At 41.0% G+C, this 19,516-nt stretch overlaps 1 protein-coding gene across 1 annotated transcript; it reads left to right on the top strand.

Moving 5' to 3' along the window:
* The first annotated feature begins 7,367 nt into the window (after positions 1-7,367).
* On the top strand, positions 7,368-9,881 carry LOC127655640 (apolipoprotein L3-like). The gene is made up of 5 exons (XM_052143553.1): positions 7,368-7,418; positions 7,523-7,562; positions 7,650-7,701; positions 8,756-9,170; positions 9,414-9,881. Exons 1-5 carry the CDS (start codon positions 7,368-7,370, stop codon positions 9,879-9,881), a joined length of 1,026 nt encoding a protein of 341 aa, XP_051999513.1.
* The last annotated feature ends 9,635 nt before the right edge of the window (positions 9,882-19,516 follow it).

Raw genomic sequence — 19,516 nt, 5'->3', positions numbered from 1 at the left:
TTTTCATGCAACCTTAATGCACTTTTCGATTATTTCAGCCATTGTATTTGAAAAAACTGCTGTTCACTTTTGACTCTAACTCTGGTTCAGAGTAATTGAACGGTTACAGGATGTCCGGTTAGAACATCAAGTCTCACACGAGGGTGTACTTGTAGATGATTTATTGTGTGTGGTTAATTAGTTGCACGCACACATATAATCCACAAATTCCTTAGCTGGAAACACTTCTGACTAATTTAACTATTATTAACTATTAATAAACACATCTACACATCCTTTCTCCATAATATCATGTTTCCAACTCCACAGAAAGTTTTGGAACAGTCCAAATCACAAACAGAGGCGGGGGAGTTTGGAAGAGTCCATTTCTGAAGGGTGGCCTTTTTTTACAGCCGCCCCCAAATTCACAATGTGAATCTGAACAATAAAATAAAAGGTTTTACTTAGTGGTGAGTTATCGGTACGTTACTTAGGCAGAGGAGGTAGGATGATGATTTTGGTCACTGGCCTTAGGTAAAATTTGTCCTTCACTTTGATCTCAGCTGATCTGATCCTGTTATCTTTCCCCGGGTAAACCTGAACAATCCTTACAACAGGCCAAAGCGCACAAGGTAGCTGCTGGTCCACAATCATAACAGTTTCACCTATTCGTAGATTGTCCTTCTCTGACATCCATTTCTGTCTGGTTTGGAGGTTAGGTAGGTAGTTATGAATGAATTGTTTCCAAAAGTGATCAGCTAGCAGCTGACTATGCCTACATCTCTGTCTGCTCAGAAGTTCGGTATCCTGGTATGTCACTTGTGGAAGTGAGGCATCTCGCCGCCCCATCAAAAGGATGTTGGGTGTAACTGGATCTGGGTCAGCGATGTCTGAAGATGTGTACCCAATGGGCTTGGCATTAAGTATTCCCTCTATTTCAATAACAACAGTTCGCAATACTTCTTCAGTGACTGTCTGTGCTCCGAGGGTTACTTGCAGGGATGTTTTCAAAGATCGAATTTCCCGCTCCCAGCATCCACCAAAATGGGGTGCATTGGGTGGATTGAACATGAACCTAATCTGTTGGCTTGTAAGTTGAGCCTGGAGCTCAGGCTGAAGAGCTGCAAAGACATCACAAAGTTTATCCCCTCCTTTGAAATTTGTTCCTTGATCTGATAGGATTTCAAAGGGTTTCCCTCACTGAGCAGTGAAGCGACGAAGGGCCATAAGGAATGAATCACTGTCCATACTTGCGAGGAGATCTATATGCACTGCGCGGGTGGTCATACATTTGAAAATGATCCCCCCATCTTTTCCCATTTCTGCATCCCACCTTTTGTACTGGTATCTAGTTCAGGGGCTAGGCACAGCAGTCGACTGTTGCTTGGTAGAGGTTTACCAGATTTCATGTGGGACACCTCTTCAGGAAATGACTTGGCATGGATAAGACTGAGGGCCATGAGCTCGGATTCTTTATCTTGACGTGACCTGGTGATCACCTTTTCACTCTGGTAAGGTAGAACATCCATTTGCCACAATCTCTCTACATTTGCAAAAAGGTCATTGATGGGTCGCAGCGAGGTGAAGAGGCATTGTTTAGGGGTAAGATGACTGTTCAAATCTTGAGCTGGATCCTGCAGTGTCCATCCTAGATGTGTCCTCACTGCTGCTGGTCCACCAGGGGGACCCAGTCTGACTGGCTGTATGGGTGTAATGAGGTGGGGGCAATCAAAGCCAATGAGAAGCATTCTGGAACAGTCCAAATCACGAACGAGGCGGGGGAGTTTGGAAGAGTCCATTTCTGAAGGGTGGCCTTTTTTACAGTATTACTAGTTGAGTGGATGTTGAATATTGCATTTGTGGATATTGAAGGTTGAATACCTCAGACATATTGGTCTGCTTTAATAATATAAACCTTTATTGAATTTTGATTTTAAGAAATAAAAGGGAGTAGCTTCTCCATTGTTTTAAGTTAATTGGTACGAATAGCTACTAAAACTAATATATTAAAAAAAATATTTAAAAGGACACAGAACACCATTTGTCAACTATGTCTGTTAAGATATGATGACAGCTCAGTATGTTACCTCATTACAAAGTCAGGTGAACTCATAAGACAATACCCAAAATATGATATGTAGTGTGTCCCTGAGAGTGTTTTTGATTTAATGCTGTTCTGGGGCAATGTGTGCAACCACACATGGTCCTGGAGGAACCTTTTCTCGTTTCACTGTGTATTGTACTAACTGCATATGGTCGAACGACAATAAAAAACACTTGACTTGAACCACTGAAATAGTATTTAAATTTAGAGGTGATGCAGCTACTCAGACATCTCTTTATTAATAGGAACAGTGCTATATTCAGCTAAGATGAATAGTGTGTTAAGTGAGCTAATAGTGTGTAGTGTGTTAGGTAGGGTTCACATGAATCCAAGTTATTCCACTATGTAAAATCTATTGAGCTCTATATGCTGCTGCATTACATAGTCAAAGAACTCAGCAGATATGACAATACCCAAACTATGAGGTTTAGTATAACATTTAGAGGGTGCTTTATATTGTGAAAGTTGAATCTGTGAAGGGCAATCTGTGCAACCACTAAAAAGGTATTGAAATTGTAATGTGAAACTGAAGTTTGCCCTTTAATCTGCACGAAAGTTTTACAGATAGTTTTTAAGCAATTAAATTATCCACTCAAAACCTATTGAAACTGGTGTGTTAATTCATCCAAAAGTCAACAAGTATGTCCTGAATGTTTTCTAGTGTGTATCACATGATGATGTGGTTTTTATTTGTTCAATAATGATTGACAAGGACAAATATTTGCTGAGCAAAAGTTAAATATACATCAAGAGATTTATTTTATTTATTTGATGTTTAAAGATGTTCTACAAGTTGTTTTGGAACCTTAACCAAGTCAAGTTCAGCTCTGAAGTCAGGACTGGTTGACTATATATATATATAATATAATATGTAACTTGTAGACGGCCCCTTAGTGATCATTGCCCCATAGAGATCAATGTTTATATAATTATTTAAATATAGCCATTTATAAGTATTTAATCAGTATATATTGAATTATTGTTATTTGAGGGGCTTTCCAGACAAGTATTTACATATGCGATTAATTGCGATTCATTCGAATGTTTATTTGGGATACCATGTAATTGATTAGACAGCCCTAAAACGAACCAAAATGGAACAAATCTTTCACTGCAAATCTTGGCATCTGGAGTCTCCTTGGCACGATTAAGATTTGAAGGTTGGTTACACTTCCATGTGTTTGACACACACTGTACATGCTACTTCCTGTGACCCTGCACAGGATAAGAGAGTATTACAAAATGATGGATGGATTGATGGATGGAAGTTACAACATTGGGTTACAATATGGGGACAGCGAGGCCACCTATAGGTGATACTTGTCATTTCAATTGTTCAAATTGTTGTGTTTTTCCAGCAGATAGCATTAGATGCTCCTTCATGCGTGACACATAGCATTCTTTTCATAATCATTAACCTATGGCTTATTTTGTATAAAAACGAATGGTATAGCCATCATATGCCCTTGTCCTTGGTCGAGTATTGTTATTGTAATGTTGTAATCAAGTGTTGTCCAGTCTGTTGTGTTTTTAGTCAAGTCTAGTCTTTTAGTCCTTAGTCTTTGTATTTTATGTCTTGTAAATAAACTGCTCTTGGGTTCTGCATATCATCATCTTTGTCTGTTCCTGTCAATGTTAAAAGGACAATGCAAGGCCAAATTTAATCCATTTCTGTTGTGTAACAGTATATGGACATTTTCAGCTTGTTGAACTGAGTGAAATTGAACTGTTAATGGATAAGAATTTGTCCAGGAGATAAGAAATCTGCTAACCCCATACATACAAAGTAACTACAGTTCTTAGTAATTAAAGTACTTTTCCCCTGACAGATCTTTTCTTTCAAATTTGCATATGTTGGTCATTTTCTCCACTATTCCAAACTGCCTGGACCATAACTGCTGCTTGTGGCTATAATTGTCTAAGGAATGATCATTGGAATGTTTAAAAAAAACTGAACACATTCAGGTTTTCCTCACAGGTACACACACGCTTACTTGGCTAAAATATTAAGTTGCCCTCTAACCCTACACCATAAAGAAAGCTATGAATAATGACTTTTTATGCTCAGATACACACAAACGCTGTATAAAATCTTATTCAATTTATTTTTAAGAAATTATTTTTTTGCTTTATTTAAGAATTGGGGCAAAATAGCCCCATAACAAACTACAGCTTAAGTAAACACACACACACCTCAAGGTATCAGCACAATCCAGTTTGCAATTTTCATGCATTGCTCAGCACTAAATGTTTGTCTGTTTCAGCATCTCTATCTCATCTCTTTCTGTAGAAAAGAACCAGTGAACCTTCAACTGTCTCTGCAGCAGAACACACGGATAAGAAAACACAGGTAAACTATCTATCTATCTATCTAATATTAGTAGGAGTTGCAGTACTATATTAATTGGACAGAAAGACTTTTAAGTTTGAGTTTCAGGATCACTGTCAGTTGATGCCCACAACACATATGGGAGAACCCCTTATGGAATTCGTCACGAATTGGATAAATAAGTTGCCTTTCATATTGTCAGCATGTTCATGTACCAATTTCATATAATTAAAGTGACAGGACTGTATGCTAACATTTTTGACAGGAAGCGCCATGGGTGTCATGCTAAATATAAAATCAGTAATTTTTACTGTCATTTTAAGGTTTTATGGTTTGTTGACATTTAATCATTATGGCAATGAAGTTGGAAAGTGGGCTATAGCTTTACACAGAAAAGTGTGACAAAAGTGATTTTATCACACTAAATACACGTTAACTCGCACATTTCTTGGTGTCTTGTGATTATACTTTTGAAATAGTGAGTATTTAAACATTTACAGATTGGTCCCATTCCCTTCCAAAAAAAAGCAATATCTGTACGACACAAACAATATTCTCACTCTATACCTTCGTTTCACACAGGGGCACCGAGTATGCATGCTTGCATTTAAAAATAGCAGGAAAATGTTGCAAAAATGTATTCTGTTTTTTTTATTATAAATATATTTATAGATCATTCAAAATTGTTTAGTTCCCGTGTTGTCTGCCCTGTGTTCTCTATCTCACTAGTCACGTTTATGTCACGTTTCCTTGTTGTCTGCTCCGTGTTTTCCGTTTCACCCGTCACCGATCCATGTCACGTTTTCCCTGTTGTCCACCCTGAGTCTCACTGTCCTTGTATAAACTACACTTCCCTTCATTCCCGATCCTCTTCACTGCCGCCTCTGTGTTATTGTCCGCACCTGTTTGTTATTTTGTCATCATCGTGTCTGTTTATTTAAACCCCGCTGTTTTCCCTTTCCTTTGTCGATCGTTGACGTTTCATGTCCGTGCCGATGTTTACTCTTTGTCACTCGTGTTCGTTCGTGGTAACCCTGCCCTTCGTGGATGTTTTGTTAACCTGTGTTCACCTGTGTGTATTTTTGTGTTTGAGTTTAGGCTTTTCCCATCGTGGACTTTTCGTTTGTTCCTGAGTTTGTTTATTTCTGTTTTTGCTTGTTAATAAAGAACTGCGCTTGGATCCAAATCTCCCGTCTGCCTTCTCCTGCTTCCCACTACATAACAGAAATGCTGTCTGTTATTTTAACAGATTAAAACTAGCAATAAACCCCATTTAAACCTAGCGCATCGATTTCATTTTCATCTTTATGTGGTATAGCCTATGTCATTTTAAGTCAAATCATTTTTATTTGTATAAACACTTTTCACATTACACATAATTTCTGTGAATTTAAATTTGTAAAATGGAAGTTTACCTAGAGTTAGGACTACATAAATACTTTTTGTGTTGTTAATATAGGGTTAGGTTTGGGAAACTGGGTAGGGAATTTCTATTTCCCAAGCATGCCTTAGAGACTGGAGTTATTTTATAAATTTTTGAGCAAGATGAGAATAGAAGGAGATTTGTTCATGTTTAATATTCTGTTGTTTTGGTATTTAATACTAAGTGTCTGTTATGCTGGAGATTTTGAAGTTACCATTGTGATTAGAAGGACCCTTGTGCATGGGTTGAGGATGGACTTTCAATTTCAAGTGATACTTTTTGACTATAAGTAGTTGCTATTAAATTGACAGTGCAACCATTTTACTGTACATAGATTTGCTTTTCTGGCATATACTAATGATTAATAAAATAAAGGATGTTGTGCCAACAAAAGAAAATGTATTAAATTAACCTTAGTTAATCGATTTTGACAAACCTAAGCTGAAGTTGAGTTAAAACTGCGATAGTACATTAATTTGACCTAATCCAACTAAATAATGTTGGTTCAATAAAACTTTAATCAATTGAAAATATAATAATTACTTTCCATCAAAACATTCCAGTTATTTTTGGTCAAATAAAGTGCTGCACAACTGCTTCGCAGTATGAAAACAGCCTGATCTCAAGAAAATTACGTGACGGTGGCAACATGAAATTACATGCTTCATAATACGTTTCGCTGCAGTTTCCCAGTGAAATGTCCAGCGAGGGGCACCAAAAGCAAGTGAAATTGTTTCGTAATCACACTTTTAAGGTTTTTAAGGTAAATGTTAGATGGGTTTTACTCATTTTAATGAGTAAAACTTTCCTCCCTAACCTAAAAGCAAATGAGAGGTAAATAAAACAGACATCATTATCCTAAACCAACACCTAAACTTAACTTACATTTACATTTATGCATTTGGCAGATGCTTTTATCCAAAGCGACTTACAGAGCCCTTATTACAGGGACAATCCCCCCGAAGCAACCTGGAGTTAAGTGCCTTACTCAAGGACACAATGGTGGTGGCTGTGGGGATCGAACCAGCAACCTTATGATTACCAGATTACCAGTTATGTGCTTTAGACCACTACACCATCACCACCTCTTAGTGTCCTAAAAGCAAACACGACATGAAAAGCACATTTTATGATCAACCGTACTTTTGTGTCATTTATATGACACTTTTGGCTCAGTTTTAGCTTGCGTGCTTTGGCTGGGGCTTGAGCCTTGGTCTTCCGAGTCCAAAATTATTGTGTAAAAGTGAATAAAAGGCACAGTTGTTGTGGCGCCTCTAGTGTTAATTTCACTAGGAAACTGCAGGAAAATGTACAATGTGGTACGTAAAACAGTTGAAATATTTAGATGCATGGACTTCATAACTCCCTGAATAAAAATAAATAAATAATTGACGTACATAGAACTTCCCACCCCTAGTGCTCAGTAACACGCCTTTGTCTTTAATCTGGATGCTACGGTGGGAGTCTGTCTCTAATTCAGTCTCATTCCTGTGTATGTTTTTATTGCAGGGCAGCTCTCAAGTTCAAACATCATGACAGAAGTTCTGGTGTGCAGTGAAGGCAACACTCTAGATAGTGAGGATGTATGTTAAATCCTGTATTAGGCCCTGAATTGCTAGGGATTGCCACATTTTAGATGCAGATAATTCCAGTGCCATCAAAACTGAGTTACATCTTATATTCACAGGATGAAGATGGTTTGCTGGCTTGGTGGAGAACTGTGGAAGGTATTTTTTTTAAGATCTAGTCCTGTTCTTAAATATGTTTGACCGCTGTCTGTGCCTTCTGTAATGGGTTTCTGTTTTATTTCTTAGGTTGGGGAGAATGGAATGAGTCAACACAGTTTAATGAGAAAGATGGAGAAGAGTGAGATTGTTTCCCTTTTTTGATCACATTTTCGAAGATAAAAGACCTTTCTCCAAGTTTAACCTTTGTATAATATAATAAATCAGTGGTTCTTACCTGGTTAATTTATATATTGTATTTTTTTTTTTACGCACACACACACACACACACACACACACACACACACACACACACATTGTATTTCTCCCCACTTTGGCATGGCCAATTTGGCTCCGACTCGCCTCAATCCGGGTGGCAGAGGACTAATCTCTGTTGTCTCCGCTTCTGAGACAGTAAGCCAGTGCAACACATGGCCTGCTGAGCATGTTACCGCGGAGACCTAGCGCGTGTATAGGCTCACGCTATTCACCGCGACATCCACGCACAACTCACCACGTGCCCCACCGAGAGCGAGAACCACCTTATAATGACCACGAGGAAGGTAACCCACATGACTCTACCCGCCCTGTCAACCAAGTCAATTGGTTTCTTAGGAAGCCTTGCTGGAGTCACTCAGCACGGGCTGGATTCTAACTCACGACTCCAGGGGTGGTAGTCAGTGTCTTTGCTTGCTGAGCTACCTATGCCCCATACACTGTATTTGACAAATAATAAAAAAATATGCTCTATTTTTTAGTCTTTCCCATTCATTCCCTGTGGTCGGTCAATTAAGACCAGTAAAAGTATTGCTTTTATTACGACCACTAAGGCTTATCGAATCAAGTCCCATTTTTGTGTGTGTCCAGATGTCAAGTGGAGCAAAACGAAAAACAAAAAACAAATTGTGTACTGATCAGATAAAAGAAACATCGAAAAAAGTGATTTTGGTATAAAATGATCGAACAGCAGAAGGTGGATAAAAGTTGATAAGTCCACAACTCTATCAGAACAGACCTGCAACCCTCCAGTTGAGAACCACTGATATACAGGGTATCTTGTTACCCTCTTTTCACTCTTTTCAATTTAACTAGTGTTCTTTGTAAGTATGCCAAAAATAGTCAATTTCCAAAGCATAGTGGCATACAGTGAGAAAATGTGCAAAGTAACAACACTTTCTGTCTATTACACAATTCAGAGCAATAGAAGCAGCAGTTAACAGGGTCTTCATGGCTACCAAACTCTTCGTTTATCTGCTCAACCAGCGGGAGGTGTCGCTACAGCAGCGGATACTTGATTTATTAGCATTAGCCGATGCGGCAGACAACTTCCACAAGAAAACAGTAACTGCTAGCGTTGGAGGCGGGGTGGCCAGTGTAGCCGGAAGTATCACCACCATCACTGGCCTGGTGATGGCGCCCTTTACCTTTGGGACATCTCTTATTGTAACGGCAATGGGCATTGGTGCTGCAACTGCAGGTGGAGTGGCATCTGTGTCCGCAAATATCACAGACATTGTTCACTCCAACTCAGACAGGAAGAAGGTGGAGAAGATGATCCAAGACTACCAGCATGAAATGAAAGATATTAAAGAAAGCCTGGACTTTATCCAGGTAAGGACTTTAGAGAGGTAACATAGTATTATGGGTGGGGGTGGGATTTGTTGACAACACAAGTGGGAATCGAAATATTTGGGATTTATACCCTGCTTACGAAACAATATTAAATCAGAATGCATGCTACTTGTCATTGTCAATGGAGAATGATGACCAGCCTAACTCTGACCCCCTGATTTGAACAAACCATTATCCTCTTCCAACTTTCCAATTAATGTCTCCTCTTTCTGTCCACTCTAGGCTGGTATGGAGACTCTGAAAGAGTGGAACTTTGAGCGGTACATGGACAGCATCTCCAAAAGGGCTCTTAACCAGAACATGAAGCATGTTTTAAAAGAGGGTGACCGGAATGGGAAAGCTCTCCTCATCAACTTTGAAAATCTCATCAACACAGTCCAGGTCCTCAGTGCAGCGGGAGGTGCAGCCAAAGCTGCCCAGGTCATAAGCGTCACCACAGGCATCATGTCAGGACTTTTCTTGGCCCTGGATGTCTTCTTTCTGGCTAAGGGATCACTGGAGTTACAGAAGGGGGCCAAGACAGAGTTTGCGAACAAGATCAGAGAGGTTTGCAAGAAGCTCCGGGAAGGAATGAAGGAACTGAACTGCATCAAGCAACAGCTGCAGAAAACAATGGATGGTGTTGAGATGGACGATGAAGTTGATGGTGGTGATGTGGAAGACAATCAGCAGGAAGAGGAAGGATATTAATAAAAACTGGCAAAATAATTGTCCAGCTAGAAAAATAAGCATAGATGAACATATAAACAGTAAGCAATAAAAAAATGGGTAAAAATTAAACATCACCCAACACTATTAGAGAACGATGATTCTCCAAAGGTCATTCTATTATCAATATTTTTTGTTCTCTTTTTAATTGTATATAAACCTGAAAAAAAGAGAGCAAAAACACTGACATTTTTTGCAAAAATCCTCTCTCAGACGCATACTTCATCTCGTTCCAATCACAAATTAATATGTAACCAAATGCATGACATTCCAAATCGTTAAAGTGATTTTTAATGTCATTCAACAACAGTAGCCTTGTCAAGTTCAGCAAGTTCTCATGCCTAACATTCTTGATTAAGATGTTATACCGCAGCACTTAGCAGGTCTAATTTAGCCAACATATTAAATCACAGTTCAACAGCAACAGTGTGCACATTTCCCCCCAATAATTCTTTTATCATCGAAACCCAATATTTCACAAATTTACTAGTGTAGAATTTACTAATTCTGTACACTATAAATGCTTCAGAATTACATTAAAATATATGCATGTACAGCATGTATTTATGTACCTGTGTGTATTTGTGTGCATTTCTATCATGGTGGGGACTTTCCATAGACTTCCATTGTTTTTGTATTGAGCCATTAATATTGGCTTTTATTATTTTCAGTCAAACAGTAATAGGCCCTGTATCACAAAGCAACTCAAGTTCCCCGTCTGTCGCTCTCTCGACGTTGTGTCGGAGAAGCGCCACTAGGGGTCTCTCTTGAGCGCCGAATATGCCTCTGAACTATGAAAAAAGGCCAATGAGAAGTTGGCAGACAGTATTTGCATACCCCGCCCCTGGACATATGGGTATTTAGGCGGGCAAATACAATGAGTTCATTCAGAAATTTTCTTCGGAGCCGATGGTAGTGCATGCAGTCTGCGAGTCACACACCAGTTCTTGCTTTTCCTCTGACGCTCTGCATGCTGTTGGATTGACGGCGCATAACAGCGGCTTTCTCCTTCTCTGCACGGCCGTGCAGCTTTGCCCCTGGGTGCTTCGACAGCGCAGACAATATCTCTTCATTGAGTTTATTTAAAGAGTGATTTCCCTTTTTGTGTAAAAGAGCATTTCCTCTAAAAGAGCAAAACACAGCGGCGTTGAACGTCCTTTTCAGGATGCATCTTTTTAAAGATGCCTTTCCGCCCCTGTGTTGTTACTGGATGCGGTAGAGTGCTCTCCGCTTCACTGCGAGAGCATGACCATGGCAACGTTGCAGTCGCTGCTTGCTTTCAATAGAAAGCAAGCCACTCCAGCTGCCCCCCCGCATTGCTCCTTCTTCCCACAGGTTTGAGGACGATGCGGCTGGCGCTGGAAGCGATCTGGGGATGGCAGCGGGTGCAGCTCCACCGGTTACGCCCCCTCGGACCTCCTGCCCCCCCGGCACGCTCGCTGACTCCCGTCCGTGCTCGAGGTAGCAGCGGCTCACCTCACAGCCTCAGTCTCAATGACAGCACATCTCACTAACGAGCTTGCGCAGTCAGTGCTGAAATGCCTTGCCTCTTTCAAGCCCGGCACAACGGTCCCTTTAAAACTCTTCTAAAAGCTCCTGGGGCATATGGCATCCTCCGCGGTGGTCGCGCTCCTGGGGTTGATGCATATGAGACCGCTTCAGCACTGGCTTCAGACTCGAATCCCGAGACGAGCATGGCGCCGTGGCACGCACTGTGTGATCACCCACCTGCCGCCAGACATTCAAACTCTGGACAGACCTCTGCTTTTTATGGGCAGGAGCACCCTTGCAGCAGGTTTCCCGACGAGTCCTGGTCACGACTGACGCCTCCAGATTGGGTTGGGGCGCCGTGTGCAACGGGCACGCAGCTGTGGGCTGTTGGAGAGGGGCCCGCTGCGCTGGCATTTAAATTGCCTAGAGTTGCTGACTGTTTTCTTTGCCATGCGGAAGTTCCTCCCGCTGATTCGGGGCAAACATGTCCTAGTCAGGTCAGACAGCACCACTGTGGTAGCGTACATAAATCGCCAAGGCGGTGTACGCTCCCACCACGTCACGACTCGCCTGTCGTCTCCTCCTTTGGAGCCAGCATGTCGCTGCATGCTACTCACACCCCCGGCAACCTCAATGTGATAGCGGATGCGCTGTCACGACAACGCTTGCCCAGCGGAGAGTGGAGGCTTCATCCCCTGTCGGTCAAGCTGATTTGGAAACGATTCAGCAAGGCCCAGGTAGATCTGTTTGTCTCCCGAGAAACCTCCCACTGCCCGCTCTGGTATGCCCGAACGGAGGCTCCCCTCGGGGCAGACGCACTGGCACACAGCTGGGTCGGGGACCTGCAAGCGTTCTCTGTCAGCGACACTTGCCTGGAGTTCGGTCCGGCAGACACATATGTGATCTTAAGACCGCGGCCGGGCTACATGCCCAAGGTTCCTATCATGCCCTTTAGAGACCAGGTAGTGCACCTGCAAGCGCTGCCCTGGGAGGAGACAGACCAAGCCCTTTCGTATCTGGTATGTGCTTTGCGTACCTATTTGGACCGCACACGGAGCTCTAGACGTTCTGAGCAGCTCTTTGTCTGCTTCGGGGGACAGCGGAAAGGGAACGCTGTCTCCAAACAGATGCTCGCCCACTGGGTCATTGATGCCATTTCATTGGCTTATCATGTCCAGGCCGTGCCGTGCCCCCCCCCCATGCGGGTCAGAGCGCACTCAACCAGAAGCATTGCGTCCTCGTGGGCACAGGCCGGGGCACCTCCCTGGCAGACATTTGTAGAGCTCCGGGTTGAGTCAATATCGTCCCGTGTTCTCTCAGGTCCGAGCCCTTAGAACTCGGTAACACGCTGATGAAGTTGCCGGGTGAATCGCTTGCATATAGCACCCTTTCCCTCAGCTGAGGTAAAACAGTGCGCCCGTTTCTCCCAGGAGATCCCATCTCTCGGATCCCTGGATGATTCCTCCCTAGCCCTTGTGGGTCTGCAGTTCAGCGGAGGAACTCGCCGACCCAATCCACTGTGGGTACTTAATCTACCCTGTACTGGAATAGGTGCTCCACAGGTCAAGGACTCCTACGCGGACTCCCCCTGTGTGTATTATCCGCGGTACGGTCCCCTTACAAAAGTGAACCTGCGTCTCTCTTAGGCAGTCCCAACTGCCCTTCTGTCGCCGTGTTATAGCAACTCCCCCCTCCTTGAGGCTGGATCTACCACTGTGCCACTTTCCACATGTCGGCTAGAAGCCCATATGATGTATTCACCACCTTTACCTCCCCTGCCGGGCAGGTGTGGTCTCCGCAGGTTCTTTTCCCTGAAAAAATCCTGAATGAACTCATCGTATTTGCCCACCTAAATACCTGTATGTCCGGGGACGGGGCATGCAAATACTGTCTGCTAACTTCTCATTGGCCTTTTTTCATAGTTCAGAGGCATATTCGGCGCTCAAGAGAGACCCCTAGTGTTTCTTCTCCGACACAACGTCTCGTTCCCTCCATCAGGGAACGGAGGTTACATGCGTAACCTAGACGATTCCAGGGTTGCTTTAGTTTGACAAAACCCAAAAAATCAAATCTGGTTTCATTAGGATTAAACAGTGTCAAGACGCTAGTTACCAATTTTCTCTGTCAACACAAAACTTTCATCCTGAGATTATGATTAGTTAATAAGCACCAACATGAATGACGTTTTTATGCTATTAGTATTCTATCACATAATTAAAAATAGAGCACTTGGAAAATGAGACAATGGTATATGACATTTTTGTGTGGCATTGTGCTTTTATTGAACATCATGTGAAATAAGTCCATGGCTCTGCCAGCAAATCCATGAGAGAAGGGGTTTGGGTGTTATTTACATTGATATATCTATATTGCAGAGTGATTAAGCTTTTAATGTTTGAAAATTGTTCATTATAGACAGGCAATGTATTAATCCTTCTTACTAGCTATTTTCTAGATTTATTTTAGTTTTTTTTAGGATATCTAAATTATTATTATTATTATTTAAGTGTGCTTTAAATTGGAGTGAAAGATACAGCAATGGTGGTGGAGTGACCTTATTGGTCCATTATTTGTGTATGATCTCTGATCCAGAACATGAAATAACATAAAACTGTAATTTATGGGACGTTCCTCTAGCGGTCACTAGGTGTCACTAAATGTGTGACTTTTGTGAAGTTCTTGTATTCTTCTAGTTGTGTCTCATAGACTATGTACTATGTACAGAAGGCCTTTATTAACACTCTGGAGCCGTATGGATTACTTTTTTGATGGATGAATGCACTTTTTTGGGCTTCAAAATCTAAGGTACCATACACTCCCATTATAAAGCTGGGAAGAGCCAGGATATTTTTTTATATAACCCACCCCCCCAGAATATTGGACCAGTTGCCATGTAAAATTCTGGGCTGATTTCTCTTCCCAGTCCAGCCCTGGTTGTAAGAACAATGAACCAAGCACCAGTCTGCTGCAGGCAGTTATGTTGGATTTGACCAATGTGAAGTCTTTCTTACTGGGCAGAAAGGTTCTCAGAGACATTAATGTTGTGTATCTCCATGTACGCAATGGGGTCAGGGAAAACCTCTTCAAAAAGGAGCGTCATCACAGTGCCAAACTTCAGAATGTACCTGCATAGCATTCAAAGAAAAAACAAACAAACAAAAAAAAAAAAACATGTATGTACTTATGTGAACAAGATAAGTTAATAATAAAAATAGTAAAGGTTACCATTCTTCAGATGCCAGACATAGAATGGAGTTATGTTACGTCCATTGGAAAATGTTTGAATCTTTGAATTACAATGTCACAATGCAGTCCAACGTCACACCGTGAGATTTCAGAGGTTCTTGGCTGCATTTCAATCCCTCTTTCCCCATATGGTAGCTACCAAAAAACGAGTTGTTCTAGTATAAAAAGCAGAACAAGTCCAGTGAGAATAAAGTACATACAATACACAATACACTGCTGTGAGGGAAATATACTGGACCTGAAACAGGACAAAGACATTGTAAAGCACTACATATTCTACCTGCAATTCACCAACATGTGCTGGTAAATTGGCATGGTGTGATTGATGTTTCACACACCTGGACAAGCTGAATGTCAATGATGGCATTGATGATTAAGTGTTTTTTATATAATGCCTTTCTCAAGCTCAATGTTGCTTTAAAAATAGCTTTACCTACACATTTAAATGTAATATTTACAATACAATAAGTGCAATACATAAAAAAGGCCATCATTACGTTTAAAAGGTCATTAACTTGTTACAATTCAGAAATAGTATAAATGTATTGTCAGTTTGGCTTCAAATTTGAATTTGCCTCTTGAGCCTCTGTCTCATATATCTGTTTTGTCATGCACAGAAGTTTTGGTTCTAAGTAAAGAAAATCAGAGCTCGGCTCTGCATATAAACTCTGTGTCTGCTCCAATTATTATCTTACAGACACAAGTTCATGAAACTTTAAGAATTAGATATTAATTCTGCTAAAGATAGACTATATTTTTTACCTGGTGAGTCCGCTATCATATTACCACCAACTGTCACCTTGACCCCCTGACTTAATTGCTGCTGGACATCATTCTGCTCCTTCCACATGAATTATGGCTGATTCATGGTGGCATGCCTTCTGAATACCCTGTACTCAAAAACCTTGACACGCATTGTCTTGAGTACTTAAAATCCAAAGTCAAAAATGTATTTAGTCATAAGTATCCTCCAACCCTGTTAATAAGTTCAAAAAATCGTTTTCTTCAAATAAAGTTTTTATATGGAAGAAGGATACACCTATGAGGCAGCAGAAAGCTGTAGGTTGCCATCAGGGGAAATGCCAACAATAGGCTGGTTCTTCCATTGTCTCAAAAGTCCCATTTCTTCTAGGAATAACATCAATGAATGTTTACATGCACTTAAAAAGTTTGATTTCAGTTGACTTATAGCAATACTTTTTTAAATTTCATGTTAACATGTTAATCCAACTGAAATCCAATACAAAAATCTAAAGTTCATGGCAAATTTGCTGCAAACTTGCCACTCATTATTTTCACATGCAAATGAACTTGTGATTTGTTGCAAATGTTTGCTAGAAGTTTGCAGCAAACTTTGGCAACAATGGACAATTTGCCGCAAGTTTGCCACAAAGCTCATTTGCATGTGAAGATAATCAGTGGTGAATTTGCGTCAAATTTGCCATTAATTCTTGATTTTTGTACATTTTTGTAACATACCAGTTTGGTATTTGCATTATCAAACTAACAAACCTAAATATGCTTATTTGTACACATTGATCTGACTGCAATAGGCCTCAGCATAATGCACATGCTCCATCATTTATTTGGAACACACCTTTTAAGTCATTTTTATTAGAAATTCTGTTTGAAGCTATCTTACAGCATGGCTACTATGATTGTTCGCCCTTCAAAACTAGTTCATTATTTTCACATGCAAATGAGATTTTGATTCACTGCAAACGTTTGCCTGAAGTTTGCAGCTCTTCACAGGTAGTGGTGAACCTCTGGCAAACCTTTGGCAACAATGGACAATTTGCCACAAGTTTGTCGCAAAGCTCATTTGCATATGAAAAGTCTGTAGTAAATTTGTGGCAAGTTTGTGGCAAATTTGCCACGAACTCTCAATATTCAGAAGGGCATCCCTTCCCCATTTTCATTATGTTACATGGACTGTTGTAAACATTACAAATTACACATTATTTACTGCATACATCTTACTGAAAAGTGAAAAGTAAAAGTGTATCTGAAAGTGATTGTTGAGATTTAGAGTAAAAAGGACTTACATTTTAAACTGTTTGAGACCCACACCTATCATATCACTTCTGAAGATATGAATTTAATCACTGGAGTCATATTGATTACTTTTATGTTTCTTTTATGTGATTTGAGAACATTGTGGTCATGGCTCTCTTCCTTCTTTGTGAAGCAGAGAGCCACCACGGCTGTGAAACTCAGACGGCGGGGTCGGCAAGCACCACAAGTGATTGGGATGTTGATATGGAAGCATTTCCGCTGGCTCAGTTCCTGACCTCATTCTGCCTGGTAGAGTTCACAAGCGATGCAAGCGATCCACCTCAGGGCAGATTTAATGCTTCTGCTTTCGGAAGCAGACAAATCTTCTGAGCTCCTGCTCTAGGGGAGCAGAGCTCAGGATGAGGCAGACATAGAGTTGGCAGCCATGCTTGCACAGCCGGGTGTGAACATCGGCCTTGAGTGGAACCCTCAACCCTGCCCTGAGCATTCGCAGCTGGATGATTTGTTTCTGGGCTCGGAGCGCGACTCGCGGCAGCACCCCACCCCTGTGCCGTTCTTCCCGGAAGTGTACGAGGAGCTCACAAAGTTGTGGAAGGTAACTGTCTCTGTCTGCTAACTGTTGGTTCGTGGGCTCGTCCACCCTAACTATCCTCAACGGCACAGCAGCTAAGGGATATGTCGAGCTTCCCCAGGTACAGCCCACTGTGGTAGTGCATCTATGCCCACAGGGCGCAGCCACCTGGAGGAACCGACCAAGGCTCCCTTCCAAGGTGTGTATGGGCCGCGTCGCTCTGCACGCCATGGCTATCCTTCAGGTCCACCAGGCCAAGGTGCTTAAAGATCGGCACGATGGTAGGACCAACCCAGGGCTTATGCAGGAACTGCGCACCATGACCAACCTCGCTCTACGGGCGATAAAAGTCACGGCGTGCACCCTGGGCCGGACAATGTCCATCTTGGTGGTCCAAGAGCGGCACCTGTAGATCAACCTTACAGAGATGTGTGATGCAGAGAAGGTTTGCTTTCTCGATGGGCCCATCTCCCAAGGGGGTCTTTGGCGACACTGTTGAGGACTTCGTCCATCAGTTCTCAATGGTGAAGAAGCAGAGGGAGACCATCAAACACATTCTACCATGGTACGACATGGCTGCCTACAGGCCTCCGAAGTCCCTCGCCCCGTCTGCCAGGTTACATTTACATAGTTACATTTCTGCAGTTTAGAATGGAACGATTACTAGTCTGGCTGGGACTAGCCTAAGTAGAAACCATTGGCGCCAATGGTCTCTACAATCAGGGGCGGGTCTACGGGGTGGCGGGGGGTTGAAATTCGATTGGCCACCCCAGGTGCCCCCCCCATAAGATGTCTTGTGATTGGTTCATTTTACGGCCAATCAGTTTATAGACTCTACTGAAGTTCGTGATTCAAAGAGTTTTTTTTTTTTTTTTTAAAGCTTAATAAAGTCATCTTTATTGCCAAAAAAAAGGATACAAATCACAAGTGACTTATCAAAATATACATACATATTTTCTCAAATAACTACTGTCTACAATTGCCGTAAATTGTTTCGACATACTTTTTTTTTTCTTTTTTTTAATTATCCTTCAACAACACAAACAAACAAGGTACATCAACAAATCTCTGAATATAACTTCAATTGTTCAGCCATAGGTTGAGCATAGCTAGTACAAAGAACAGAAAACACACTATGAACAAACCAATAAATAAATAGAAAAAAAAAATAATAATAAAATGAAAAAATAAATAAAAAGGGACTTTTTAAATTAATTTAAACGTATCCAAAAGAGAAATCAGTTTAAGGGCTTTCTGATTTTTACATTTTTTTAAAGATTTGCACAAGAGTTTAACCTCATTCATCCAGTGATTAAAGTTGGGTTTAGATTTAAACCATCTGCATATTTGAATGAAAAACTTTCCAAAACATAACAAGAAATTAATAACAAAATCACAATCTTTGTTTTCCAGACAAACACCAAACCTAATTAACTTCCACGTGAGAGGTGGGAGTTCAACCCTCCTAGACCTTAACCAATTCTGCACCTCACTCCAAAAGGGTTGCACCAGATCACAATCAAAGAAGACATGCTCTAGATTTTCAATATTTGTTTCACAAAAAACACAATTATTCACATCAAAATTAAATTTCAATCTTAAAAATTTTTTAGTAGGATAAATCTCATTTAAAATTTTGAAGTTTACCTCCTTAGCTTTAGGAGGGAGAGGAAAAGACAAATCATTTTTCCTAATTTTTTTTATTTCAACCTTATCAAAATCTTTAAGCACGTATTCCCGTCTAATTGGGTTTGGGTAATAAGCCTGTAAAAAAAAAAAATTCTAATGACTCTATTTGTACATTTTTTATCACAAAAATCAGAATCTTCTAAGGAGAGCGGTCTCAGTACTGGGGAGATTTTGGAGTACAACATGTCTTCTTTAACCATTAATCTTAATGGAATTGGTATAGCTCTAATCATTCTATTAAACATATTAACGGTACACTATACTTGGAATTTCTCACAAAACACTCTATACAGTAACAAATTTCCATTATCATCCAAGAAATGGGGAATAGCCCAAATCCCTTTACATATCCATTCTTCAAGATACACAGATTTTCTGCCAAACTTTATATATCTACTATTCCAAACTGGAGTGTTGTGAGGAGTGAAGTTATGTTTGAACAATAGTTTCCAATAGAGCAGCACCTGCTGATGGAAGGATGAAAGTTTAACTGGTAACGAGGTGCACTCAAAGTCACAACATAACAGAAAGTGTATTCCCCCCAGTTTGTTAAAGATAGCATTGGGGACAATAAGCCAAAAGGAGTGGCTATTTTGAATGAAGG

This window comes from Xyrauchen texanus, chromosome 2 (genome assembly GCF_025860055.1).
Source record: "Xyrauchen texanus isolate HMW12.3.18 chromosome 2, RBS_HiC_50CHRs, whole genome shotgun sequence".
Lineage (NCBI taxonomy): Eukaryota > Metazoa > Chordata > Actinopteri > Cypriniformes > Catostomidae > Xyrauchen > Xyrauchen texanus.
Note: the sequence above shows the minus strand (reverse complement) of the source record. Positions and strands in the feature narration are given on the sequence as shown.